The 26155-nt window shown below is 58.5% G+C and overlaps 1 protein-coding gene across 11 annotated transcripts in view; it reads left to right on the top strand.

The window, feature by feature from the left end:
- PDE4DIP (phosphodiesterase 4D interacting protein) overlaps positions 1-26155 on the top strand; it is a 31774-nt gene that overhangs the window by 3428 nt on the left and 2191 nt on the right. Inside the window, exons 3-38 of one of the 11 annotated variants that reach the window (XM_083847683.1) lie at positions 177-287; positions 883-959; positions 1439-1562; positions 1639-1793; positions 2003-2090; positions 7478-7597; positions 9097-9216; positions 9457-9549; positions 9660-9875; positions 10363-10521; positions 10881-10994; positions 11197-11334; positions 11609-11788; positions 12057-12251; positions 13118-13264; positions 14317-14392; positions 14929-15011; positions 15189-15305; positions 15859-15996; positions 16323-16435; positions 17118-17245; positions 21101-21192; positions 21282-21442; positions 21544-21859; positions 21948-22116; positions 22222-22338; positions 22423-22897; positions 23101-23336; positions 23555-23606; positions 23835-24052; positions 24211-24429; positions 24933-25154; positions 25289-25420; positions 25550-25669; positions 25768-25945; positions 26014-26138. In XM_083847683.1, the coding sequence (XP_083703809.1) occupies positions 177-287; positions 883-959; positions 1439-1562; positions 1639-1793; positions 2003-2090; positions 7478-7597; positions 9097-9216; positions 9457-9549; positions 9660-9875; positions 10363-10521; positions 10881-10994; positions 11197-11334; positions 11609-11788; positions 12057-12251; positions 13118-13264; positions 14317-14392; positions 14929-15011; positions 15189-15305; positions 15859-15996; positions 16323-16435; positions 17118-17245; positions 21101-21192; positions 21282-21442; positions 21544-21859; positions 21948-22116; positions 22222-22338; positions 22423-22897; positions 23101-23336; positions 23555-23606; positions 23835-24052; positions 24211-24429; positions 24933-25154; positions 25289-25420; positions 25550-25669; positions 25768-25945; positions 26014-26138 (5524 nt within the window). Of the gene's footprint in view, positions 1-176; positions 288-882; positions 960-1438; positions 1563-1638; positions 1794-2002; positions 2091-2160; positions 3947-7477; positions 7598-9096; positions 9217-9456; positions 9550-9659; positions 9876-10362; positions 10522-10880; positions 10995-11196; positions 11335-11608; positions 11789-12056; positions 12252-13117; positions 13265-14316; positions 14393-14928; positions 15012-15188; positions 15306-15858; positions 15997-16322; positions 16436-17117; positions 17246-21100; positions 21193-21281; positions 21443-21543; positions 21860-21947; positions 22117-22221; positions 22339-22422; positions 22898-23100; positions 23337-23554; positions 23607-23834; positions 24053-24210; positions 24430-24932; positions 25155-25288; positions 25421-25549; positions 25670-25767; positions 25946-26013; positions 26139-26155 lie in introns of those variants that run through there. The other 10 variants (XM_083847680.1, XM_083847676.1, XM_083847677.1 and 7 more) reach the window with 10 other exon arrangements.

Genomic DNA, 26155 nt, shown 5'->3' on the forward strand with positions numbered 1-26155 from the left:
CTCAAATAGCACCGGGAGGCGAAAAAAAAGGAAAGGGGCCGTGGCGGGGGCACCCGTCACTGAGCTGCGGGTGGGCAGGGAGCGGCCGTGGCCCCGGCGCCGCCATGTGAGGGGTGCCGGGATGTGCCCCCCATGGAGCACCGGCCATGGCTAACGGGTACCGCACGCTGTCCCAGCACCTCAACGACCTCAAAAAGGAGAATTTCAGCCTCAAACTCCGCATCTACTTCCTGGAGGAGCGCGTGCAGCAAAAGGGCGAGGGCAGCCGGGACGATGTCTACCGGCGGGTGAGCGCGCCTGTGGGGACGGGGACGGGGATGGGGATGGGGACGGGGATGGGGACGGGGTGCTGCTCCGTCCTGGATTTCCCCCCAGTGATGTCCCTTTGCCAGGAGCGGGGCCACCAAGAGGAGATGGGGATAGGGGCATGCAGCCATCAGCATGGGACAGGGACACTGGGAGGGCAACGGGCACAGCAGTGGGGCTGGGGGGAGTTTGCTTCTCGCTGCCTTTGACCGGAGCAGGGAGAGGGATGGGGAGGGCAGGATCTGCCCTGCTGGCGGTGGAGATCCCGGTGCCCCCCACACATGCTGGTGGGGAGCTAGCATTATAAATAACCTGGCTGCTTTTACAGCTGTCCTGGGTGGGTGGGCTGGGCCATGTGGAGCCCCTAGTGCCCTATGCGGCTCGGCCCCTAGTGCTACTGAGTGTCCCCAGTACAGCAGGGAGGCCAAGAGAACCTAAAATCTTACTGTGGGGCAGGGGCTGTGCCCCCGCTCTGCCTTTGATGAGCACGGGGAGCTGTGTGGGGCCGGGGGGGGCTTCCCCAGCACCTTGGGGTGGATGTGCACAGGGCCACCCTGCGTCCCTCCGACCCCACAGAACATCGAGCTGAAGGTGGAGGTGGAGAGCCTGAAGCGGGAGCTGCGGGAGAAGCAGCAGGCACTGGACAAAACCTGGTGAGGCGCGGGGACAAGAAACGGGGGTGGGGGGGCAGCCAGCGCGGCTCCGCTTACAGCCCCAGTGCCAGCCAAAAATAAAGGGCAGCACCTGTTGGCCGGGGGACGTCAGGAGCCCTGCTGGGTCCCCGCTGCGGGTGCTGTGTCCTGCCATGGAGTGCCAAACTCTGCTGTGCCGTGCCATACTGTGCTGTGCCGTGCCATGCCATGTCGTACTGTGCTGTGCCATACCGTGCCACGCCATGCCATGTAATACTGTGCTGTGCCATGCCATGCCGTGCTGTGCCATGCCATTCTGTGACATGCCACGTAACTCTGTGCTGTAATAGTGCCGTGCCATGCCGTTTCATGCCATGTAGTGCAGTGCCATACCATACCATGCCATGCCGTGCTGTGCCATGCCATGTAACGCTGTGCCATAGCATGCCGTGCCATGCCATGTAATGCTGTGCCATACCACACCGTGCCGTGCCTGGCAGGGTGGCCGCGGAGAACCAGTCGAACCGCAGCGAGGCCGCGCTCCGGCAGCACTATGAGGAGCGGCAGCGGGAGTCGGAGCACGTCTACGAGCTGCTGGAGAACAAGATCCAGCTCCTGCAGGAGGTGAGCGCCGGGGACCGTGGCGGGGCCGGTGTGGGGAGCCGGTGCCGCTCCCTGGGGCTCACCCGGTGCCGTGCAGGAGGCCAGGCTGGCCAGGAGCGAGGCGGAGCAGGCCACCGCGCTGGCCAAGGCCGAGGCGCAGCGGTGCCAGGAGCTGGCGGCCAGGCTGAAGGAGGCTGCGAGGGCACAGGGGGACAGCAGGAGCGGCGACGGACGACACGACACGGCACGGAGGTGGGTGCCACGTCCGACCTCAGGTCCCACGTCCCCTCCCAAACCCCGTAGGGTGCTGAGCATCCCCCTAGGGTGCTGAGTGTCCTCAGGGGATGGCGCTGAGCACCCCGGGGGTGGCACTGAGCACCTCGGGGATGGCGCTGAGCACCCCGGGGATGGCGCTGAGCACCTTGGGGGTGGCACTGAGCACCTCGTGCCACCCATCACAGGAGCCCTGAGGAGCCCAGCGGGGACCCAGCCGCCAGGCACCAGCTCGCAGGGACGCTGCCGGACCAGAATCGCGACCTGGAGGAGCAGGTGGGCACAGCTGGTGGCGGTGGCGGCGGTGCCATGCCCGGTGTCGCGCTGTCGCACCGTCGCTGCCGCCGACACCGGGCAGTGCCCGGGCGGACTACAACTCCCGGCAGCCCCCGCGGCCACTGCGCGGGCGCGGCACCGCCCGCCCGCCGCCATCTTGAAATGTGAGCCAGAAGCCGGGCGCCGCCGTGGCAGCAGCATCGGTGGTGACGGGAGGGGAGGAGGAGCGGCCGGGCTGGGGCAGGGGACTGCGAGGAGATAGGGGGTGTCTGAGAGGAAATACAGGGGTCTGAGAGGTGATAGAGGGGCTGTGAGGAGATACAGGGGTCTGTGAGGGGATACGGGCGTCTGTGAGGAGAAACGTGGGTCTGTGAAGAAATACAGGGAATCTGTGAGGAGAAACGGGGGTCTGTGAAGAAATACAGGGAATCTGTGAGGAGAAACGGGGGTCTGTGAGAACAGGGGGTCTGAGGAGAAACGGGGGCGGCCTGGGGCTGAGGTGTAGGAGATGGCATAGGGCAGAAGGGCGCTGTGGTGCCAGGAGTCCCAGTGTGTGGCCTCCTCCCTGACGAGGGGGGCTGCGAAGTGCTGGTGGGCTCAGGGTGAGGGAGCAGAGCCCTGGGAGATGCGCTGAGGGAGCCAGAGAGGCCCAGGGAAGGTCCTGGAGAGCCCCCAGAAGTAGGTGTGGGTGCTGGTCAGGAGGGAGGATGAAGGAAACGTGCCGGATTTGCGCCCGGGAGCTGTGCGGCAACCAGCGGCGATGGATCTTCCACACGGCGGCCAAGCTCAACCTCCAGGTGCTGCTGTCCCACGTCCTGGGCAGGGAGCTGTGCCGGGACGGCAAAGCCGAGTTCGCTTGCAGCAAGTGTGCCTTCATGCTGGACCGCATCTACAGGTTCGACACGGTTATTGCGCGCATCGAAGCCCTCTCCATCGAGCGCCTGCAGAAGCTGCTGCTGGAGAAGGACCGCCTCAAGTTCTGCATCGCCAGCATGTACCGCAGGAACAACGAAGACTCCGGCACGGATGACAGAGCCGGGGATGGGACTGTGGACCTCTCTAACCTGCCTGATGTACGGTATGCCGCCCTCCTGCAGGAGGACTTTGCTTATTCTGGGTACGAGTACTGGACGGAGCAAGACGAGCACGGCCTGGAGCCACACAGCTGCCATGCTTCAGAGGGAGCGAGCAACCGCCCGCGGCGCTGCCGTGGCTGCGCGGCGCTGCGCGTGGCCGATGCCGACTATGAAGCAATTTGCAAAGTGCCACGAAAGGTGGCCAGAAGCATCTCCTGCGGGCTGTCCGGCCGGTGGTCAGCGAGCATGGGCAACGAGGAGTCATCCGTGTGCGACACGGTGGAGTCTGCTGGTGCCAGAGGGCCAGTGGATGGGGAGAGCATGGAGGAGGGCACGCCCGCGTCCTCCGTTGAGTCCCTGGACACGACGGTGGAGGCCGGCCCTCTGCAGCAGAAGGATGAAGACGCAGATAAGGGGGTGAAGGGGAACGGCAAATGTGACGACCTGGCAGAGGACCGCGTGACCCCCAGCTCGTCGCTGAGCGGGAACAGGCTGGAGCTGGCCCTCAGCTTGATCAAGGGGTTAGACTACAAACCCATCCAGAGCCCGCGGGGCAGCAGGCTGCCTATTCCCGTGAAGTCCACCTTGCCCCCTCCCAAGCTCAGCCGGGACTTGGCAGATGGAAGTGCTGCTGGTGGCTTAGCCTATGCTGGTTCTGGTTTCCTGACAGCAGAAAGAAAATCCCTTTCCAGGGCTTCTTTGGGTCTTCCCTTGGAGATTTCTGAACTGCAGGAGCTGTGGGACGACCTCTGTGAGGATTATATGCCGCTGCGGGTACAGGTAGAGGTCATCGTGCAGCCGTTCGATTGAGCGGCGTCCCTGCAGCTTGCCTCTTGAGACCATTAGGCATTCTTCTGTGCTGAGATAATGCAGATAGCCACGTGTAGCTGAACCAGGGGCTAAGAATAGGCAGCTCGGTCCTTTTTAGGTGTGCTCCGTTTGTCCCCTGTCATTATCCTGTCATCTGCTTCCTCTTTGTGTTCTGGGAAATCAACCTGCCCTCCCTCCCTCAGCTCTCCCTGCGACTGCAGCGTGCTAGCTGGATCTAAGGTCTTTGCATGCTTTCTCATTTTCTGCTGAGAAAATCCCAGTTTCGCTTTGCCTTTCTCTTTTAGTTGATTTTTTTACCCGCGACTGAAGGGAAATGTTAAGCTCCTGGGCACGTGTTTTCCAGCAAGCGTGTTTTCTTTGTCCCCTGGTAATGGTACAGCGTCAGGAACGCCTGCCTTCAGAGCCCTGCCTCTGCAGATCAGGCTTCCAACCCGCCTAGCGTGCAGATCTGCGGCGCGTGCCCTGAGGAGAAGGTGTTTTCCTTGCAGGTGGCTTTGTGCCAGCGGGTGACTGTAGGGTTGGTATTCTCCATAACTGGTTTATTTTCTGAGCCTTTGAAAGGATTCATCAATTAACGGCAGGTGTTGTGCAGAGGCAACAAACACCCCCGCTTTCGCAGGGCTTCTTGCTGCCGGTACCTGCCTAGGTGGTAGTCCTCACGGCGCTCTGGATTGCCTCTGTTTTGCTGGCTTTAATGAAATCTTCATTAGCATGCAGTCAAAAAGCTGAACTTGTAGCTCCTTTGCCACTTTCCTTAATGAATAGAAGGCCTCAGTCAGCTTCAATTCAGGAACATCCGTGTCAGGCTAATTGCATCCACATTAGCAGCCTTAGTGCTGCCTAATTCTCTAGGTAGCCTCAGGGATTAGAAAAGTGCTTGTTTATTTCTATGGCAACTGGAGCCGTGCTGAATTACGCTCCCCATTCCGGGACTGCTGCTTGCTGTCCCATCTGCTCAGGCGTTTCCCAGAGCTGTCTGCTCTTCCTGTAAAACCCACCAGAAAATCGTTAGGGCGGAGCGCAGAACGCTTAAAGATGAATTTCCCTCTGGTGCACAGAAGCATCGCGCTTCTAGCCGGTGAATGAAGACAGAAGGCAGGGGGTAGATGCTGCTCCTGTGTGCCGTGGTGCTTGCTGCTCCTTTTCACTGCCAGGGATGGATTCGGAGCATAAAAACAGGCTTTCTCGTAACAGAACGTGGCACAGTCAGCGTGGCGCCCTCACAGCTTCCCTTTGCGTCACGCTTTGCTACCCTGGCGTCGGAGCTGCCCTGGAGGAGTTCCTGTAACCCCCAGCCTCTGCCACCCCGCCGTCCCTGCCAGGGATTCATCCTGCTGCGTTTTTCACCGCCCGTTTCTTGCTGTGGCAGCAGCAGCTGCTGAGCGGGGCCTGCCGTAAGGGCAAAGCTCTTAATTGTTTGGACGGTTTTAACGGCAGAAAGGGTAAGCTGGATGCTGCTGGTTAACAAAATGATTCTCATATTTTTCTTTCTACAGCCAACACTTTTTGTGAAAGTCAGGTATTGCAGTCCGGTGATTCATATGCATAAATGCCTTTCTGATAGTGTGACGGGAACGTACGGGACCACAGTTCACTTATTGTTTTTTGGAAGCTGCAGTCTCCTTTAAATTGGCTGTCGTAATTTACGATGACCAAGAGCAATGTGGTGTCTGGGGCAGGTAATCCCTTAGATACCATCTTCCTGGCCGTTTTCTTGAGCCAGCAGATCTGCCCTTTCACCACCGCAGCTCCAGGAAAAAGCCACCAAACCCAGCCTCCGTCAGATGCGCTCTTACAGCTGCCTCAGCTGCCAGCACAGCACCAAGGGAGGCATTGCCCTACGGACAGCCCCTCTTTTGCCCACTGTTTGGTGCAGATGTGAGCTTGGCAGGCCTAGACAACGCAGTGCTTATTGTTATTATCATCATTTTCTGAAGAAGCGTTCTGTTTCGGTTAGCGTGTGCTGACATTGCTGGAGCTGTGCTGAAAAGAGGGCACTGAGGAGAGATTTTCAGTGAAAATGCTGATGTAGGGGGGGAAAAATAAAGTGGGGAGCCACACTCTGCCTGGTGAGAGATGACTGCACTGAAGCACGAGGGAGGAGGCAGCTTGGGCTTTGGGACTTTGGACTCTGGAGCTTGCTTTGCCTTTCCCCTCCCTGCTTTTAGCCGTTTGCAGGTTGTTTGGTTTATTTTTCCTTGGAATGTGCAAATGGAGAGGAAAGGTTTGTGATGGTGTTTTCTGTTTTCCCCTCCTGCCTCTCTGTGTGTTCTTCTCATCAGCCTTCTTCCAAAATAGTTACTGCGGGGGAGATTCTAGCAGCTCTCCCTGTCTGAAGCCTTCTGGTTGGGCAAAGCCAGGATTATTTGCTGTGGCTGGTTGAGGTTTCACTGAAGTCTTAACAAAACAGGAGCATAAAGGGGAGCATTGATCCTGTGTGGCAAGCTAACAGGAAAACGTCACGGCTAGGAGTTGTGGCAGCAGGAGGAAGGCCGAGTGGCAGCTCGGCGCTATTTGTAAATAAAGGAGAGTGCAGAGAGTGTGGCAGCAAGATGTGGGAATCAGAAATGCTGTAGCAGGCCCCTCATGGGCCCGGGAGGGCTCCTCTGCACTGCGTGCCTTTCCCAGACAGCGTTCCTGTGGGTGAGGAAGACGAGGATTCAATAGGACAGGGCTAATTGGAGGCAGCTGTTGTTCCCTGTGCTGCCTGATGTACCTGTGAGATCTCTGAAAAGCTCTGGCGTGTTCTCATATCCTCTGTGCTGCACTTCTGTGCCCGTCGGGGCCTGTGTTGCCTCCCCCTTAAAACAGGCACCAGTATGGTCGGTCCTGCGTCGCTGCTGGTGTTCAGGAGCACTCGATGAGCCCGGGGGTGGCTCCGTTTGGATGCTGCTGTAAACTGTTAGCAGCTCGCTGGGCAGGGGACAGAAAAATAGTAAGAAGGGCTGACGGGGGATTAGTGCGCGCTCAGCCAGCGGGCCCCGCATCAGAAAGCAGGCTGCTCCCATTCCTGGTGGGTGGGTGCATCTTGTGAATGGAGTCTCGGCTATGGCACCGAGCTGGCTGTGGCTCGGGGAGCTGAAGGGAACCGCGGCTCAGCGCTAGCTCTGTTCGTCTGGAGCTGCTAGCGGGGCACATAGGAGGGAGGGAGGTTTCAGGGATGTGGTTTGGGTGTGAGGAGCAGATCTGTCATCAGCCTGGAGACGGCGGTTAGAGCCAGACACGCCGCTGGGTCCGTAGTAAGGGAGTGAGGAGAGACAGAGCAGGAGCAGAGCCTCGGGGAAGCAGGGAGCTGCTGGCACGTCAGGCAGGGAGGCCCCCACGCAGGAGAAGGGAGATGCAGGCAGCAGGCTCTTCTGGAGGCACACAAGCCCAGAAGGGCGTGTTTAAGCCCACACTGCAAGGTCTGTGGGGGCTGGCCAACAGAACAGAAGCCGGTGCAGGTCTCGAGCCATTTCTCTCCTTTTTTTTTTTTCCCAGAATCTGCAAGATGAACGTGAGCAGCCAGCTCCAGGTGACCCCGCAGCCGGGCAGCACGCCTCCGATCTGCGTGCTACGGAGCTGCAGGGCAAAATCCAGCAGCTGGAAGCTACCAACCAGGTATTTCTTTGTGTTCAGCAGACTCATTAGGCACTGAGTTTTTCCCTGACTCTTGGATTTGCACAGGCTGAGCCAGGTGCAGGAGAGAAGGGCACCCGCCTTCTTAGACAGCTGCCTGCTTTTTCTTTTTTCTTTTTGCAAACATTAAGGGAAATCAGCGCAGAGGGGGGTCCTGTTTTCATTTAGCTTTAAAGGCTCTCATGTCTTTCCTAGGAAAGCTAAGTTGTCTTGAGACAGATCAAATTTAACGTGTTGCAAGGGGTAGATGTTCTTTGTTATGCTCTTGAACTCTAAGGTAAATTATATCTTCTGGGAAAACGGATTAAATGGGAGAAAACAAAAAAAACCAGCAACAAAACCGTTGGATTGGGATCTTTTTTTATAATGTGGGGACATCTGTAAGCTCTTGGAGCTGCCTGGTCCACAGAGGTTGACAGAGAAATAAAAGGGTCAGTAAATGCAGTTGAAGTGTTTAAAAGGTTTAGGGGGAGTGTCTCTTAGAGAAGAGATAACATCACAAGTGTGTAAACTAATGAATAACAAGAGGAGATCATGTGGCAGCAGCAGCTTTTTAAGAAACCATGGCTTGATTCAGTTCCAGGGAAGATGCCTATCATCTTAAGACTAACAATACCAACAAGCAGCGTGTTTAGAAATGCTAACAAGCAGTTGCTTAAATACACAAATTACATTGCTCCTATATGTCGTGGTGAAAGCAGAGCACTGTCCTGAAGCTGTTTGAGATAACGTCACTCTCTTCAGGTAAAAATGTCTAAGGCAGAAGTGTCTCAGGTTGGAAATCAGAGACAGACTAGGGAGAAGTTCCCCTTTGCTCTGCAGCCGTGCTGTTGGCATCCTGGCACGCTTTAGGTTCCTCTGTGCTGAAGCCAGAAGGCCAGATAAGCCACTGATCTGATCAAATGTGGAATCACTCCAACCAGCAGTTGCTGCAGCAGTGCCTGGGTGATGGAAGGAGGCGGGAAGAGAAGGGGCTGGAAGGTGGTAAAGGTGCAGCTGCAATGTTCTGGGGGACCCCAGAAGCAAAAGGAACAGTTTTTGGAACGTACAGCTTCTCCATGTGTGGCGCTGTGATTTTTCTTCTTGTTGTTCAGACCTACTGGGAGATGTTTGTGCTGAAGCAGCTCTTCCCTCCTAAGGAAACAAACTGTAGGAATTGGGAAGGGTGCTGGGCAGTCTGAGCAACGCTGTCCCACAGCTTGTGGGAGGCAGCCCGATATGTGAACCCGAGCATGGAGCCTCCACCCTGCGCATGCAGGCTGCATTGGAAGGACTAGAGGCACTGAAAGAGTCTTGTGGAGGAACAGAAGAGTTTGTTTATTCACTGGTCTCCACCCAGCTCAAACAGTATTTGCAGACTCTGGAAGGAGGCTCATTTATCTTGATCTGGTGAATGCCTGGGCTGTAGGGACTTGAGCGAGGGTGTTTATATATAGCATTAATTGGGCAGGATAGACAAAACAACATCTTTTCGTGTTCAGTTGTTACAGGAAAAGCTGAATGAACTGAATTTAGAGTTAAAATCTGCCCAAGAAACATCGCAGAGACAAGATCGTACGATTCAGAGTCTGAACGAGGCCCTGAAGAGCAAGGAGAGTGAGGTAATAGGATTGGATGGGCGGGGTGGTGCTCACTGAAAGAGAAGTGTGCTAACCCTGTAAGCAGCCATCGAAAAGAAATGCGTAAGCCATTGCTGTGCATCCTGGAGCTCATTAAATCGTTTCTTGCGAAGGTCTTACTGTTGTGTGGCACTGCTGTGTCATAATTGTGCTGGAGGCTTGCAATGGGAGGGTTTGTGCTTAGCTAGCCGGTGACGGGGCTTCCCACCCTTTGACCCTCAGACAGAAGAGCTGTACCATGTCATCGAAGGGCAGAATGAGACAATGGCCAAGCTGCGGGACATGTTACACAGAAGCCAGCTGGGACAGTTGCAGGTACGTGCTGGGAAAGCCTGAAATACATCCGGTTTGGTTCTACAGGGATCCCGATTTTTAAATCTTTCTTATGAAGTGAATCCCGAGTTTCTCTGTTTTCCTCTCGTCAGATGTCAGAGAGCCCACCCTCCTCTCAGGAGCAACAGGCAGCCCTGCTGGATGTTCAGAACACGCTTTTCTGCACCCAGCTGGAGGTGCAGAAACTGAAAAGAGCTCAGCGCCAGAAAGAGCATCAGCTGGCTGAAGCCAGGAGGGCAACCCAGCTCCTGGAGACCACGGTGCACGAGGAAGAGCAGCAGAAAGAGGCAACCTGGAAACACAACCAGGTATGACAAGCACTTAGCCTGGAAATCTCTGGGGTTGCAGGGGTTAAGAAGCATTGGTGTAGGCAGTACTCTGCTCTCATTCACCACTTCTGCCTGCACCAGTCTGGTCCTTGTCTCAAATATGTCAGGGGGAATTCTCCAGCCTCCTTTGCTTCCTATCTGAGGAGTTAGAATCACCAAGGACGCTTGTACACTGGTGCAAATGTCCATCTCTTCTTGCAGTGTTACAGAGTTAACCTCTGCTGCTGCAGCAGGTTAGCTGTGATTGCCTGTAAGCTCTGCCTGGGGCCAGAGCAAGGCATTTAGATGGATTTCCTGGGAAGAAATAAATTCCAACTTCATTGCTATGGAAGAATATTTTGAGATGTGAAAGCTGTAACATTGCAGAGCGTTTTAGGCTGCTCCCACGGTCCTTGTTGCTCTCAGCTCCTTCAGGTTGGTCTGCTCTTCACAGCTCTGTTGAGGGCTGAATGTTTTTCTCTCGCAGGAGCTGCGTGCTGTGGTCCAGCAGCTGCAGGCAGAGCTGCAGGACAAGGCTCAGCAGATCCAGGCTGTGGAATGGGAGAAGTGCTGCGAGCTGCAGGCGCAGGAGCAGAGGGTGCAGCGTTTGAGTCAGCACCTGGCTCGCAAGGAACAGCTGCTGCAGGTGAGGTGCAGGAAGACCTAAACAGAGCATGATTAGCCAGGGCCCCTGGTCCTCTCTCCTTTGGTATTTAGAGATGCAAAATCAGTCTGTAGCTTTCTTACATGCCCCTCAAAGAGAACAAAAGAGATGTTTCTGTGTTCTCAAGGTGAGGAAGGAAGCATGGCTGTCCGAAGGCCTCAGCTCACATAAAAGCCTGGTGAGCCCTGACAGGCACTAGTCGGCCAGACACAGGTGCTAGGATTCTTATACCCATCAACGTAGGGTCTAGTAATTAGCACAGAGTTTCCTGTGCTGCTGTGTTTTTTTTTTTTTTCCTGGACTGCCAGTTGTACTAGTGTGTGTGTGTGTTATTTCTTCAGGAATCGAGGGAACTTCTGCAGTGCCAGCAAAGCCTGGGCAGGAGCCCCGCAGCCATGGACACCATGCTGGAGAAGCTGCAGCAGCGAGTCAGTGACAGGGATGCTGCTCTGGAGGTGAGCACAGGTGACATCTCCCTGGTTTCCCTGTGGCTCAGTCTCTGGGCTGAGCCCAGGCCAACCACGTGTTCTGTGTGCTCTTCTTGGGCCAGCCTTCCAGAGGAGCCCTCTGAAAGGCAGAGCTGAGGTGCCCCACGCAGAAAGGGGCCCTGCAGAGCCCTTCTCCCCCATCCTGAGCATTTCCCTCCTCTCACCCTAGCGAGCAGTAGATGAGAAGTTCTCTGCCCTGGAGAAGAAGGAGCAAGAGCTGCAACAGCTCCGTCTCTCCATAAGAGAGCGTGGAGGTGACCAGGAGAGGCTGCGCAGCGTCCTGTCCAGCAACGAGGCCACCATTCACGTGAGTGCTTGTGCTTGGGCCCATTGGGTCCGGTTTGGCTGTGGTGCGGAGCAAAATGAATCCTTGTGTGAATGCTCCGTCTGTGGCTGGGGAGAGAGGGTGCTGGGGCTTGGCTTCCTCTGTCCCCGTGTGCTGGGCAAGTTTCTGGGTCACTCGTGTTTCTGGGCTGGGTGTAGAGGTGAGTGTGGGGCCTGGAGAGGATGGGGATGTGTGTGGTGGTGTTCAGGGTAAAGTCCCTGTCCCTGCTTGAGCTGCTTCTGTTCTCTCTCCTCAGAGCCTGGAGAGCCTCTTGAAAGCCAAAACCCTGGAACTGGAGCAGGTGTCAGCAACCTGCCAAAACCTCCGCTGGCTCAAGGAGGAGATGGAGGCCAAATCCTGCAGCAGGCAGAAGGAGCAGGAGGGGATCATCCAGCAGCTGCAGACGTGCCTGCATGACAGGAACAAGGAAGTGGAGGTGAGGCCTTGGCTTAGCCTCCTGAGCCTTCAGCCAGTTTGTCTGTGGAGAGAGCGGTCCCAGGCCGGGGCCTCCTGGCTGCCTGCCTCTGAGGAGGGCACCTAAACCTGTGCCTGTGCCTTGGAAGCTGGCTGCCTTCAGCACTGCTAAATCCCTGTGCTTGCTTAGACACAGTCATCTCATCCAGGCTGAAGAGCTTCTCTTCCCCAAACTGGCTGCGGTTTGTTGGTAGCAGTGTCTCTCCATCTCTCCCTCTCCTTCTGTTCAGGAGCTCACAGCAACTTTGCTCTGCAAGCTGGGCCCGGGGCAGAGCGAGGTAGCAGAGGAGCTGTGCTCGCGTCTCCAGCGCAAGGAAAAAATGCTGCAGGAACTCCTCAGCGACAGGAACCGTCAGGCTATGGAGCACGATGCTGAGATCCGGGAGCTGCTGCAGGCCATGAGCACCAAGGAGCAGTGGAGCAGAGTGAGTTGCGTGCAGTGCTGCGGTGTGGTGGATGATTTTGCTTTGAGTTCAGCAGCCAGAGAGCAGTTCTCTTTTGCTTTTGGCGTTGCCTGGCTGGAGCTGCTGAGCGTTTGAGAGCCACCAAGCTGCTTTCAGGTCGCTCTCAACAGACCACGTGGGAGCCGTTGTGAAAGGGGCGCTCCTGTAGTAGCGTTCAGCTGCCAGGTCCCTCTCAGCACACGGGCAGGGCAGGCCTGTGCGCTGTCGGGTGCGCGTGTGGTGGGGAAGGAGGTGTGAATCCTCCTGGACATCCATGTGGAGGGGCCATGGGAGGGTTGCTGCTTCACATAGGTGCCACCAGAGCAGAAGGAAAGATTGTTTCTTGTGTAGCTCAGAAGCCCGAGGAGGCTCTGCTCCTTGCCTTTTAACTTAAACTTTAGCCAAACTATTGCATGAGGCATGTAGGACCTGTGGCCCTTTAAGTGGTATTTATTCCTCCTCCTGCACACTGGATATGATTCAGTGTTAACTGCAATACTTTACATCAAGTTTCCTTTCCAAAAAAGGGGGGCTGAAAGGCAAAGCCCCATCTCTGTCTCTTCTGTGCCTCTCTTTCCTCCTGAATGGGGTGAGGGAAACTGAGGGACTTGTTCCTCTGCAAGGCTGAGCCCTGCTGCGGCGATCTAGCAAGCAGAGGTGAGGGGGCTGCAGTGGAGTCACTGCGAGTGGCCAGGAGCAGTAGTTCCTGGGCTGTTCGCAGAGCCCTTCTGTTATCAAACGACAGATAAATATCGAGATGTTTTCGTTTAGTCTCTAAGAAAGGTGAGGGATGGGGATCCAACCCCTGGTCACAGCCCTGCCTTTCCCTTTTTTCCCTGTTCAATCAGACAGCAACCGAGAAGATGGCACACGCCTTGGCTGAAAGGAGCTGCGAGTTGCAACTCCTGCGCCAGCACGTGCTGGGGAAGGAGCCCCTCAGGACCCAGTCGGCTGGTACCAGTCTGCTGAAGCAGGACAAACAACAGCCCCTGCAAGTAAGAGTTGTGTGCTGTGTTCTTTTGCCTGTGGCCTTGGGCTCTAGAGAGAACTCATTGCTGTGGGAGGAGCTGGGAGAGAGGAGCGCCACAGAATGGTAGTACTGAAAGTGAGATTAGGGAAGAGGCTTCCTGTAGGAGGATGAGAAGAAACTTAGGAGCAGAAATGTTGCCTGGATGCTCCGATGTTGATTCACCAGCCTTTGTCACTCAGTGTCTCCTTTTGTTTTGATCAGGCTGTATGTGGGTCCTCAGGGCACTTGTGAGAATGGAAGAAATCCACCCTGTGACTTTCCAGCACCGACCCCCTCCTTCCTTGGGCTGGGCCGTGCTGCTGCATTGTAATCCCCTCCCTGACATTGTCACATTCTGGAGGGGACAAGGGAGCTAATTTTAGATCCCGCTAATTCTTGGCAGAGCCTGCTGGGTGTTTGCTGTCTCTTCCACAATTGGAGTTGGTATTTTTAAAGCAGCTTTGCTAAAAACCCCTTGGAGGCTGAGCACAGCTCTAAGGCCACATATGCCATGCTCCAGCTAGAGCAGCTGTTAATGGTTTAATGGTGAACTGACATGTTTGCAGCTGCTTAAAAACCTTCAACAGGTGGCTCATTTCTATTCCCAGGATGAAAGTGAGCCCTAGAGACTTCCAGAGATGTGTATTTGGGCCAAGCTCTGTGTTTTCCTTCCTGCATAGTCCCTATGGGCCATGTCCTTGGATGAAGACAAAGGTCTACGTAGAGTCCAGTTGAAAGATGCGCTTGCTGCAGCGGAGTGAAACCTGTTTAATCCCTACCATAAAGAAGCTCACTGTCAGCAACCTCGTAGGGCCAAAAAAACCAAGACCAAAGCCCTGTTGCCCAACCGTCCAGCTTACAGGTTGGGTGCAACTCTCTCGTCCCCACTGTCTGGCCAGTCCCTCTTCACTGCGTTGTCACGTTTCAGAGGCATCAACGAAGCAGCCAGCAGCTTTGCTGCAGTCTGAGAGTCCTGGGGAAGCTGCAGGTGCTGGGTTCCCTGTAAAGATGTAAACCTGGAGGCTTTTGTGTTTTCAGGAAATGCTGCAGAGAGCTTGTGGAGCTACAGCCCCTGCCGGACCCCCACAGGGGGACAGCTGCCTGACAGAGGGAGGTGGGTGAAAGCTTCTCTCAAAGTCCTCCACCGTGACCAGGGCTTTTTGCTGTGGAGGGAAGCATGGTTATGTGAAACTGTCAGAGAGTAGAGAGTTTGGAGCAAGAGTGGGCGTTGGGAAATAAAGCTGTGCCTCTCCTTTGGGTGATGGTTCAGGAACGTCTTGGGGGTAGGAGCGTTAAAAAGAGGTTGGTGTTGGTTTGAGGTGAGATGCTTCAATTCAAGAGGTGCCCAGGGAAGGGGTTTTGACTTTGTGGTTCAGGCTGGGGTGCAACTGGTTTGGGTTTTGCCTTGGGGTCAGGACACCTGAAGTTTGCCAGGGTGGAGGCAGCAGGCCTGGGCTGTCGCTGTTGTCTTGGGCTGCTGTTTAAGAGTCGGGAAGGGAAGAAGAGTGTTTAGTAAGAGGCAGTGTGGTGGGAAGCGCGAGCATCGTGGAGCTGTCTGACCAAAGAGAGGGATTCTGTCTTACCTGCGGTCAGCGGGAGCGGCTGACACGTGGTGACCCTGCGGTAACCTAGCTGTCTTTGCACTCACAGCATCACCGGCAGAACTGGAGAAGGATCTTGTTAACGCCAAAGAAGAGCTGGAGCTAATGGCAAAGAAGGAAAGGGAAAGCAGGGTGAGCTGGGGTTTAAGCCTGTGTTGGTTTCCCTTGCCTATGGAGACCCTTGGGTGGCCGTCCGTGGAGATTTTGACCCCCTCCACCATGAGGGTGCCCCCAGTGAGAGATGGGGCAGCAGCTTGCTTTGGGTTCTGGCTTTCTGAAGTTTTTCACGGCTTCCTCTTCTGTCCCTAGCGGGAGCTCGCTGCTCTCCAGTCTGTTGTGGCCACGCAGGAGGAAGAACTGCAGGTGCAGGCCTCTGATATGGAGTCCCTGACCAGGACCATCCAGATCAAAGAGGACCTCATCAAGGTGAGATAACGTGCGCTGCTGGGCCAGCTCCTTCTGCACAGGCTGCGGAGGAGTCCCTTCTTTCCCCACATCTGTCCCTCAAAGTCACTCCGTTCCACTGAATGGTAAGACATCGGGAACCAAGCTGCAGGCTTGCTGTGGTAGCCGTGTCCGGGTACCTTTGCTAAAGCGAGGGGCCTCTTCAGAGTAACATGGGTATCTGTTCGGGGATGGGATTGCGTCTGGTTTGCCTACAGCCCTCCTTCTTGGACCAGAAGGCAAGGACCCCAAACCCCAAGAGGGCCGTTATTTAGCTTTTTGCTCCTTGTGTACCAAAAACCCTTCTTCAAGAGTACTTCAGACAGAATGTGCTGTGTCCCTTCTCAATTCTTGCTCCAGGCAGTTGTCTGTGTTTAATATGCCCGGGGTGCACTGGCATTTCTTAGGAGACCTGGGTCTTTGCTAACACTGGAAACTTTGGGTAATGTGTTCCAGGGCAGGGAGTGTTAGAAAGCTCCAGCTGTCCTTGTTATTGATCCCGTCTCCGCTGATCCCTCCTGCTCTTGGTTTTCAGGATCTGCAGATGCAGCTGGTGGATCCTGAAGAAATTCCAGCCGTGGAAAGGCTGACACAAGAAGTGCTGGTGCTGCGGGAGAAAGTGGCTGTAGCGGAGTCACGAGGACAAGAGGCTACTGGAAGCAGAAAGCAGCAGGTACTGTGCCCTGCGGGGCAAGTCTGGGTGTGTTTGTATTTTTGCTGATGCTCAGCTACAATTGGACATGCCGAGGTGTGCTTGTTCTTGAAGGCTGGCTGCATGTGATGGGGGGAATTGCAAAAGAGAGGAGAATTGGTTCCCTTTCGCATTTGTCTCAAGGGCAAAGTCTGTTGTGGAGGGTGACAGTGCTTAACTTGATCCCTTTGATATGAGCAGGAGAGGCGCTGGTGCGTCAGGAAGGAGAAGCCCCTGTTTCTCTGGGGCAGCAAGGTGCCTCTGTTGATCTGTCTAAGAGTTGCATCTTGTCTGTTCTCTCTGACCAGTTGTTACTGATACTGGAAGGGCTGGTGGCTGAAAGGAATCGGCTGAACGAGGCTCTCCAGGCAGAGAGGCAGCTCTACAGCAGCCTGGTGAAGTTTCACACGCACCCAGACAGGTAAGCGAGGCTGCCACGGCTCTGCTGCCCTGCTTGGCTGCTGGGGCACGTGGGGGCGGTCCGCTGGGGTAACCCCCAAGGCATCGATTGTTCTGGGAGTCCAGATTTTTGGCTGCTTTCCTCTAAAGAGGCATTTAAATGCTACATGACCTCCCCACACTGCCACCTCTAGTTCAGGCCCTGGGATTTCCATCCTTGTCGCCTGCCTTGCTCAGCGTCTCACCCCCATTTGGCCACCTTTCAGAGGCTGCTTTCCCTGTCGAATTCCCAACCAACCGTTGGGCTGATAAGCGCCTAGACAGACCTTTATCTAGGCGGTTGTCCCACAGTGGTGTGGGGCCTGCATTCTTTGTCCTCCACACTAATCCCCTGCCCTTCATGGGGCTGCAGCCTCTGGGATATTTGAGCTACCTGCCAGCAAGAGAAGCACGTAAGTGGAGTGCTTGGGTAAGTACTGAAGAACAGCTGTGACTAGGAGTCCCCTGCCCCAGGCTGGAGCCTTTTTTGGGGATGGCCGTGCTCCGGGGAGGCTGAGAGGTGAGGCGAGAGGTGTCCAAGCCACCTGTGGGAGCGTGCAGGGCCTGCGCCTGGAGGAAGAGGAAGCCCCAGACGGAGGGGCCGATTTGTGCGCTTGCTGCAGCCTGTCTAACCCTCTTCCCTTCTGTGCGGCGTGTCCGCTTAGTGCTGCGAGAGACCGCACTCTGCAGGTGGAGCTGGAGGGGGTCCAGGAGCTGCGGGGACAGCTGGAAGAAGCTCTTGGAAGAAGCTTGGAGCGTTTGAGCAGGCTGGAGACACAGGGCGCCATAGGAGGTGGGGAACAGGAGCGTGTGAGAGTCCTACCCCAGCATGCCTTCTGAGCACTGGTGCTCGGCCGCCTGCCACGGAAACGGTTCACTAACTGAGCGAGCCTGTCTCACTGACTCTGGGAGGGTTGCTTTGGGACTTAGTAGCGGTACGGTAGAACTGGTGCAGGGCTTTTTGTCTCATTTTTGAGCTGCTTTGGAAACGGCGATCAGTGCAATCCACCTGTGTCTCGTGTATGTTCCTGCCTGACTCACCCCGGTGGCCACTGATGTATTTGCACATTCAAATCATTCCATTTTAGTTGATTTTTTCCTTCTATTTCCCCTTCTCCCTCCCCCATGGGCCAAATAAAGATTCCCTTTCTCTGAAGGAAACACCAGATGTTCTCTATCATCTCCCAAGTGCATGAGTGTGAATTTTTGTACTCCCTCCCCACTTTTCTACCCAGTGACATCCCCAGCTTGGGTCGATGGCTGCTGGTACAAAAGGGGGTGTATGTGGAGAAGTGGGTGCCAGAGCAGTTGAGAAGGGCTGCAAGACACAGTGGCACTTGCCTGGAGCTCTTTTGCAAGTCTTTGAGCGTAGGACCAATGATTCGTTTTGTGCTCAAACCAAATCCTAATCCAGCATTGATGACTTCACTGGTGTTTTTTGTTTGTTTGCTTACTGACTGAGTTGTCTCACCCTGGCTTGCAAGTGCCCTTGCAGGAACCGTTCCTTCTGGTTTTTGTTTTTGGACAGATGGTTCGGGGTGACTGAGACCTGTCCCTGCTCCCAGAGTCTGGGCTGGTCTGCTCCCGTATGTCGCAGTGCATGTCTCACACACAGGTTCCACATGCCCGTAGCTTTTCTAGGGCATCTTTCACCTCCTCTGGGAGGGTTGGTGCTGATGTAAGAACTGACAAGCAATAGCAACAACTTTCCAGTGACCATCACTTCCCAAGTGCAGAGGGGTATGGATCCAGTCTCGTACTCAATCACTTCCCAAGGTGTCAACAGCAAATTTTGTACCTCTCTGGGCATCTGTTTCTGCTTGCTGGGGAAGCTGAACCCAGAGCAGGTGGAGCAGAAGAGCTCCATCTTGCTGGGCTGTGCCATCGGGACCTGCCTGCTCTGCTGCACATCTCCTTGTGACCGCTTCACGCATCGTGTACCCCGTGCCTCACACCCATGCTGGGGTCTTCCCTTCCCGGGCTGCGGCAGGGACAGGAGGCGGCACGGCGCTCCCTTCCCACGCAGCAGGTCAGCACTGCTCCTCTGGTCCGCACCTGGCTGCGAGACGAGTTCAGCAGTGCTCGTGGGGGACAGCTGGTGCTGCTGGGCAGCTCTCATACCTGGTTAGCCTTTCCTGTCATGTAGCATCTCATTCTCTTCCTCTCACTTCTCTGTGTAGCGCCATCTTCTCTTTCTCCTTCTGCCTCTCCCCTTGTAGGAGCCTTTGTGTCCCTGTCCTTATCTTTCCACCTTCCCTCCTCCATCCTGGCTCTGATGCCTGTCTCTCTGGGGAGCCCAGGGCAGGCTGCGTGGCCCTGGCTGGTGCTCTGGCAGCTCCCCTCTCTTGTGTTTGGCTACAGCTCTGTCCCTGCCCTCTGCTGACATCACTGATTCTGCTAACATCACTGATACTAAGTGCCCCAGAGGGAGCATTGCCCAAAGCAGAGGTGTCCCAAACTTTCTGCTCTGTTCTTCAGGGCTTTGTTTCATCCATGATATTTCTGGCTGTGTGCTCCTTTACCCCCCAGAAAGACGAGCCTGAGCATCTCATGCCTGAGAGCACCCTCTCGCTGTGCAGTGCTTTGTGCTGTCTCAGAGCTTTTTATGGAAGTCTTTCCTTTCTCTCTTAATTTCTCTGGAGCCCTTATTTCTCCTCCTCCGTTCCCAAGTGTCTGGTTGTTTCCAGCCCAGCCAATGCACCTGGGGGATGTTCTGCACCTGGATGTGCAGTTTTCAAGCCGTGCAGTTTTCAAGCCATGCAGCTGCTTCCCTTCAAGCTAGGCATGAGAGACACAGGAATCTGAGGCAAGCAGCGCTCAGCTTGCATCTCATCCACTTTCCTGGCAGTACCCAAGCACTGAGCAGCCTGTCTCTTTGAAGTTGCACCATGGGTGCTGCTGCGGAGGGTTCAAGCACTCTGAACTCAAGCGCCAGCCTCCTCGTCTTCCTTTTTTTTTTTTTTCTTTTAACTCCTTTGAGATTTTTGCTCCTTTTTGTGCCTCAGTCCTGAAGCTGTGGGCAACGGTGAGGAGCAGGGGGCCAAGTGCTGGCAGAGAGGTGATTCTCCAGCGCCCCCAAAGCCCCTGCGCTGGCTCCTCAGCCTGGGCAGCCCGGTGCAGGTGCTCCTCACCTGCTCTAGCAAAGCCTGCCGCCCGGGGGCTGTGTGCCTTTCCCATTCACAGACCCACACCGAGCTGGGTGGCTTGTCACCTGGCAGCTTTGTGTCCCTGGGGGGTCACAGGGGATCACAGGGCTGTGCTTTGCCTGTGCTGAATGCCACCCACGAGCACTGCTGCTTCGCTGTGGGGTGCTGCTGCCCCTTCCAGCTGCCTCTAAGCGTTTTGCTCCATGAGCAGTGCTGCTCCCTGCCTCAAGCGTGGTGCCTGGCCTTGCTCCCCAGGGCACAGCACCTTCAGGGCCTGTTCCTGCTGAACGGACCCCGCCACGTGGGGCAGCGTCTGCCCAACCTGGGCTGGGAATCCCCCCGATTTTATTTTTTTTTTGCAGCCCCCTGGCAGTTGCTTTCTGCAAGGGGGGCTCCTGAGCGTGCCACCATCGGGGTGCTGGGGCGCGCAGCGTGCTGTGCTGCCGCCTCCCCTGCTGCAAGGCGTGCTCCCGGCTGGTCCTCAGCTCCCGCTCCTGGGAGCCAGGTGCTTCCCTGCTGGCTCCTCCCGCACCTGCGAGGTTTGGCATTTCCCCTGGGTTCCCCTGCTCAGCCCCAGCCCTGGTGGCGCTGGCTCTGCCTTCGGGTTGAGCAGCTGCAGCTCCTGCAGGCCTTGAGGGGGGCTGCAAAACATGGTCCTGTGTGGTTCTGGGACCTGCCCAAGCTCTGCTCTCCGTGGGGAGGGAAGTCCCTGACCTGAACCGTCCCAATCCAGGATGCCTGAACCTGAGAGGAGTGGGCTGGGACCTGTGGCTGGGTGGGAGGAAGGTGCAAGGGGCTGAGCTGCTCAGACAAGGGGGTGAGCCCTCCCTTTGGGCCAGGAGCAGAGTATAAAAGCACGCCACTGCTTGGGTCTGTGGGGCAGGATGGGCCATAGCCCCCCCCCCACATTGCTGCTGTATTTTTGCCCCCTGCCCACCCCACGTACGATGGGACACGAGCTTCCTTTTAGCTCAGCTGCAGCTCTGCAAAGCCAGCGCAGGGCATGCAAGCAGCCCCGTGCCCTGTGCAGGCGTGGTGTGAGCAGCGTGGCTGCCACTGCCCTCTCTGGGCAGAGAAACGTGTGGGGTGGGCACCTGCACCCCGCGGGGTGGGGGCAGCGCCAGGGAGGCTTCCTGCACCAGGAGGTGCTGCTGGTGGTGGCCACGGCTTGGGAGGTCACCGCAGCGCGAGGGGGACGCGTGCGCGTGGGGCAGTGCCACAAGCTCAAGGTGCTACGGGTGCAGAGGTGCGGAGGGGGCAGGTGGCGCCGCTGCGGTGCTGTCCCTGGGGCTGGGGCAGCACGTGGCACTGGGCTGGGGCTGCAGCGTGCAGCCAGGGGACGACCAGCTCCAGGGATGGAAGGGACACCTTGGTCCCGCTGGGAGCCCCCCAGTGCCAGGCACCTGCCCTGGGGCTGCCCGTGGTGGCCTCGCTGGAGAGGTGGGGACAGAGCCAGTGCCGCGTTGTCACCGCTCTGAGCACCTCACTGTGCTGTCTCCTAGGTCAGGCCGTAGGGACAGATGCTGACGATGCCAGCACCGACTTTGCCAGCAGCGTCGAGGAGGAGGTGGCTCACAGCACCACGACCCAGCACGTAAGTTGGGATGGTGAAGCACTGGGAAGAGAGGCTGTAGAGCCAGGCGTCGTGCTGTGCCCCGTCACCCTCTGCCTTTGTTCCTCTAGAACAGCCCCCGGGCCCCTAAGGAGAGCAGGGGCACTGAGAAGACACCACCGAGGAGCGCAACGCCGGCCCTGCCGGAGCGGGGGCTGCGGGCAGAAGAGGAGCTGCGGGAGCTGAAGGCGCAGCTGGAGGAAGCCGGCTTCTCCTCCGTCTCCCACATCAGGCAAGAGCCCCGCGATGTGGGAGCTGGTGGCGGGCGGTGGCTCGAGGGGGAGCCCCGTGTCCTGGCTGCTGCCTGCCCCTCACGGCACCGTGTGCTCCCAGGAAGGCGATGCTGAGCCTGTGCCTGGAGAACGCGGAGCTGAAGGAGCGGATGGGTGAAGCCACGTCGCTGCTGGAGAGCGGGGAGCAGGAGGAGGCCGGGCTGGGTGGCTCTGTGTCACCTGAGCCCCGCAGGATGCAGCGGAAGGGCCGCAGTGCCCTTGGGGACCGCCAGGCTGGTGGCAGCGGGGACAGCCAGGGGCTCGCAGCAGAGAGGGGAGCTGTGCCCACCAAGCGCCCCGCGCTGGAGGCGCGGTGCCGGGATGATGCGCCCAAGAGACCCTGCCCCAGTGCTCCTGGCGGAGGGGACGGGAGCCACGTGAGTGCTGCGGCTGCAGGGGAACCGGGATGGGGACAGGGACGGAGGTGGGACTGGGGGAGCTCACAGCCCGTTTCCCTTCCGGCAGGAGGAGGGCACGGCCCCAGGCAGGGGCTGGTTAGGGCTGGGTGCGGAGCTGCGCTCTCAGGTGGCGCAGGGGCAGAAGCAGTGCCAGGAGCTGCAGGACAAGCTGGCCGCCTCGGAGGCCACGGTGCGGGCGCAGGCTGAGCAGCTGGAGAAGTACCACGTCCTGCTCCGTGAGTTGTGGGGCGGGCGGGATGGGGGTCTGTGCCGAGCCTGGCGTGCCTCGTGCGTGCATCCAGCCTGGAGGGGGGGCCCTGAGCTGACGGCGTGCCCGGCAGGTGAACCCCATGCCCAGCAGCTCAGCAAGCAAGTGCAAGTGGACTTCCAGGACCTGGGCTACGAGACGTGTGGGCGAAGCGAGACCGAAGTGGACCGGGATGAGACCACCAGTCCTGGTAAGGAGAGTCAGGGGCTCTGGGGACCCCGTGCCTTGCCCACGCTGCATGGAAAAGTGACGCCGTGCCCTGTCCCCCCTGCAGAGTGCGAGGAGCCGGACGTGTTCAGCGAGCCCAGCCTGGGCGAGGAGCTGGGGTCCCCGTGCCGCCTGGGGGTGCCCAGGGCGGGCAAGGCTGCCCTGAAAGCCACGTCCCCTCCGGATGTGGGAGCCCTGTGCCAGCACATCAAGGACCTCAAGGCGCAACTTCTCAATGCCAACAAGGTGATCCAGAGCCTGCAGCGCCGTGCCCGCTCCGTCTCCATCACCAGTGGCTACACCTCGGGCACCGAGCGGCCCCCACCGGGCCCCGCCGCCTTGGCCTCGCCGTCCCACAGCCTGACCGATGAGGACGAGGGCTGGCAGTCGGACGGCCGTGGCACCCTCTGCCCACCCGGCCCGTGGGCGCACCACGACCTGGAGCAGCTGGTGCACCGCGTCGCACTCCTTGAGGCACAGCTGCCTGCAACCAAGCCCCAAGGGGTTTTTCCCAAGGAGCTGCAATCTGCTACATGGCCAGGGTATGGTGGGGGGGACTGGGGCCGGATGGGGGGCTGTAGGGGCTTCCGGGGGTTTTCAGGGGTTGTCCCAGGTGGTGGCTTCTTGTGGCGTGCTCTACCCACAACCAGGCTCTCAGGGACATCCCCATGGTATCCTGTCCATGCCAGGCTTACCTAGGGGGGTCAGGCAGCCCCATGACCCCCCTGTTTTCCGATCCCCCCAGGAAATACAACTCGCTGATCCAAGCGCAGGCCCGGGAGCTCTCCCACCTGCGGCAGACGCTGCGGGAGGGCCGCGGGGTGAGCCGCAGCCTGGCCCAGCACCTGCGCGATGCCCTGCGGTCCTTCGAGGAGCTCCTCCGTGGGACCGACATCGACTACTACCTGGGCCAGGGCTTCCGGGAGCAGCTGACCCAGGGCAGGCAGCTGGCCGAGAGGCTCAGTGACAAGCTGGGCACCAGTAAGTGCCTTTGGGGGGACACTGGGGTGTAACGGGGTGTGGAGGAATGGGAAGGGATGCTTCGATGGGAGCTGCGAAGAGCTGGGACTGTTTGGACACTCTGTGCTGTGTGGGCTACCTGCTCCACGCTGGGCTGTCCTGCGAGGGCTCTGTTTGGGGTACAGGCAGCCTCAGGTATGGGGACACTGACCGGTTCGTACCTGGCTTGTTGTTTTCAGGAGATCGACAGGATGGGGAGGATAAAACCAGCCACGAACTCCTGGCACTGAGGTACCTGCTGCCAGGGAGATCTGGGGGGATCTGCTCTGCACGGGCACCCTGGGCTGGTCTGTCACTGCTCTCGGGGTGGGGTTCCAGGGTGCTCCAGGTGGGTGTCCTGGGGCTGCCTCTGCTCCCTCTCTGGGTTTGGCATCCTGGGCTGCCACGTGGCATGGGTGGGAAGTTGGGGTGTCGTGCTGGAGCAAGCACGGCAGCCCCAGTGATGGCCCATCCCCGCAGGCTCAGCCGGGAGCTCCAGGAGAAGGAGAAGGTGATCAAGAGCCTGGAGGCAAAGCTGCAGGAGCGCTGCGAGTCCCCGGGAAGCAGCCGCCCTCCCTCCGAGTCGTCCCGCTCTGCCACCAGCGCCTCCTTCGTGTCCGATGCGCTGGAGCCCTGCTCCGACGGGGACGCAGCCAGCGAGTGCAGCCAGTGCCACGAGGAGCCTACCCAACTCGCAGGTACCACGGGGTGCCACGACCACGGGCTGGGGACATGCAGCACCCAGATCCCTGCTGTGGTGGGCACCTGTGTGGCTCAGCACCTCAGGGAGGACAGGACCCCCCAGACTGAGCCAGAGCTGCGTTAACATCTCTCTCCGTCTCTCTCCTGTCTCTAGGCCTTCACTTTGACTCCTTGTCCAAACCCGTTAGTGCCCCCCTGCCTGCGCTGACCCCCGGGCTGTCCCCATTCCTGCCCACGGGGCTCCCCCCGCCCGCAGCCCCCGTGCTGCTGGGCTGCTGTGGGACCCCCGCCTGCTCCCTGGCCGAGGCGCAGCAGGAACTGCAGGTGCTCCGGAGGCAGCTGGGAGAAAGTGAGCGTGCGCCTCCGGCACAGGGTTGGTGCTGCTTGCCCTGCGTGCTGCGCTGTGCTGCATGGCCCCCCCGGTCCCCCCTGCCCTGCCTGCCCTGCCCTGGCCCTTCTCCTGCTCCCTGGGGCCGCTCCTTCGAGGCCAGATCCCAGTGCTCTGGCTGGGGGACGATGGGAACGTGGCTCCCCTGCACGAGGGGTGGGGTGGGTGGGATGGGCACAGCCGGAGGCAGCACTAGCAATCGGTGTGGGTGTTGGGCACCACAGGTGAGGGCTGGTGTGGTTAGTTGTTGTGTAGGAGTGGGGCTGGGACCCCACAACTCACATCACGTAATCAGTGCACGCCAGGAGAACCTCTGCTCTTCAGGGTGAACGGGTTTGAGCAGGGCAGGAGACAGGCAGTGGGGCTGGGGACAGCGAGCTGCAAGGATGGGCATAGCAAGAAGGGTGTGGCAAGAGGGTTTGTTACCCCTGTTCTTCCTCCCTGCTCGTTGCTCTCCTCCTCCTCACCCTTCTGCCCCGTGTGTGCAGGTGTGACACTGCCCGTGGCAACAGCAAAGCCCACAGCCTCGCTGGGACCCTTTGGAGAGGGCGGCAAACCCGCAGCATCGCTCTGCCAGCACGGCGCCCTGCAGAGCCCGGCCAAGGCCCCCGGGGCCAGCGAGACCCGTGTCCTCTGGGACGTGCCTGCTCCCGGCCGGCCTCTTAACGGGGCGCTGCCATCGGGGTACCCGTCCAGCCAGAAGCTAACAGGTACGGTCCTTGGGGGCATCCTGGGTGGCTGTGGGGGAAGAGGGAGGAGACGCAGCCCCAGGAGGGCTGTGGGGATGGCACGGGGCAGGCGGCACGGCCATCCCTGTCCTGAGACGTCTCCCTGGCCGTGTCAGGGGCGGACCTGCTGGAGGAGCACTTGGTGGAGATCCGCAGCCTGCGCCAGCGCCTGGAGGAGTCCATCTGCACCAACGACCGGCTCCGGGAGCAGCTCGAGCGCCGCCTGGCCTCTACCGGCAAGGCCAGCGGTACGGGGCTGCACCGGGGCCAGCTGGGGGGCGGCAGGCTTTGCACACCCCATTGCACGGGGAAGGGCACTCAGCCCCTGCATGGCGCGGTGCTGGGGAGAGGGGCTCAGCACCCGTCCCCCTTCGCAGGTTTGCCCGGCGATGTGTACGCCCAGGGGCCGGAGCTGGGGCTGCAGCTGAGCGGGGAGAACCGGGCACTGCGCGAGGACAACCAGACCCTGCGGCTGCAGTGCGACCACCTCTCCCGAGGTAGGGCCAGGCCAGACCCCTCGGGGTCCGAGTCCCAGTGGGCTCACCCCGCCTGCTGAATGGGGTGCCGGTGACATCTCCGTGCTCTGTGTCCCCAGAGCTGGCACGGGTGCAGGAGGCACTCCTGGCTGCCTGCTCCCGGGTGCGGGAGGCTGAAGCAGAGCTGGGCCAGAGGCGCGGGGAGCAGCGCAGGCTGGCGGAGGAGCTCACCAAGCACCAGGAGAGCATCCGGCAGCTCCGGGACGAGCGGCTCTCTCTGCAGGATGACAACAACAGGTAAGGTTTGGGGCCGGTGGTGCTGGGTGGTGCGGTTGGCTCCAGACCCACGTTTCACCTCTCTGCAGGCTGCAGCACACGGTGACACTCCTGCAGCAGCAGTGTGAGGAGCACCGCCTGCTCCTGCAGGCCCTGCGCACAGAGCTGCACGTCTATGAGAGCCTCCCTGGCCCTTCTGCTGAACCCCGTACAGGTACAGGTGCCGTGCCC

This window comes from Anser anser (assembly GCF_964211835.1).
Source record: "Anser anser genome assembly, chromosome: 8".
NCBI lineage: Eukaryota > Metazoa > Chordata > Aves > Anseriformes > Anatidae > Anser > Anser anser.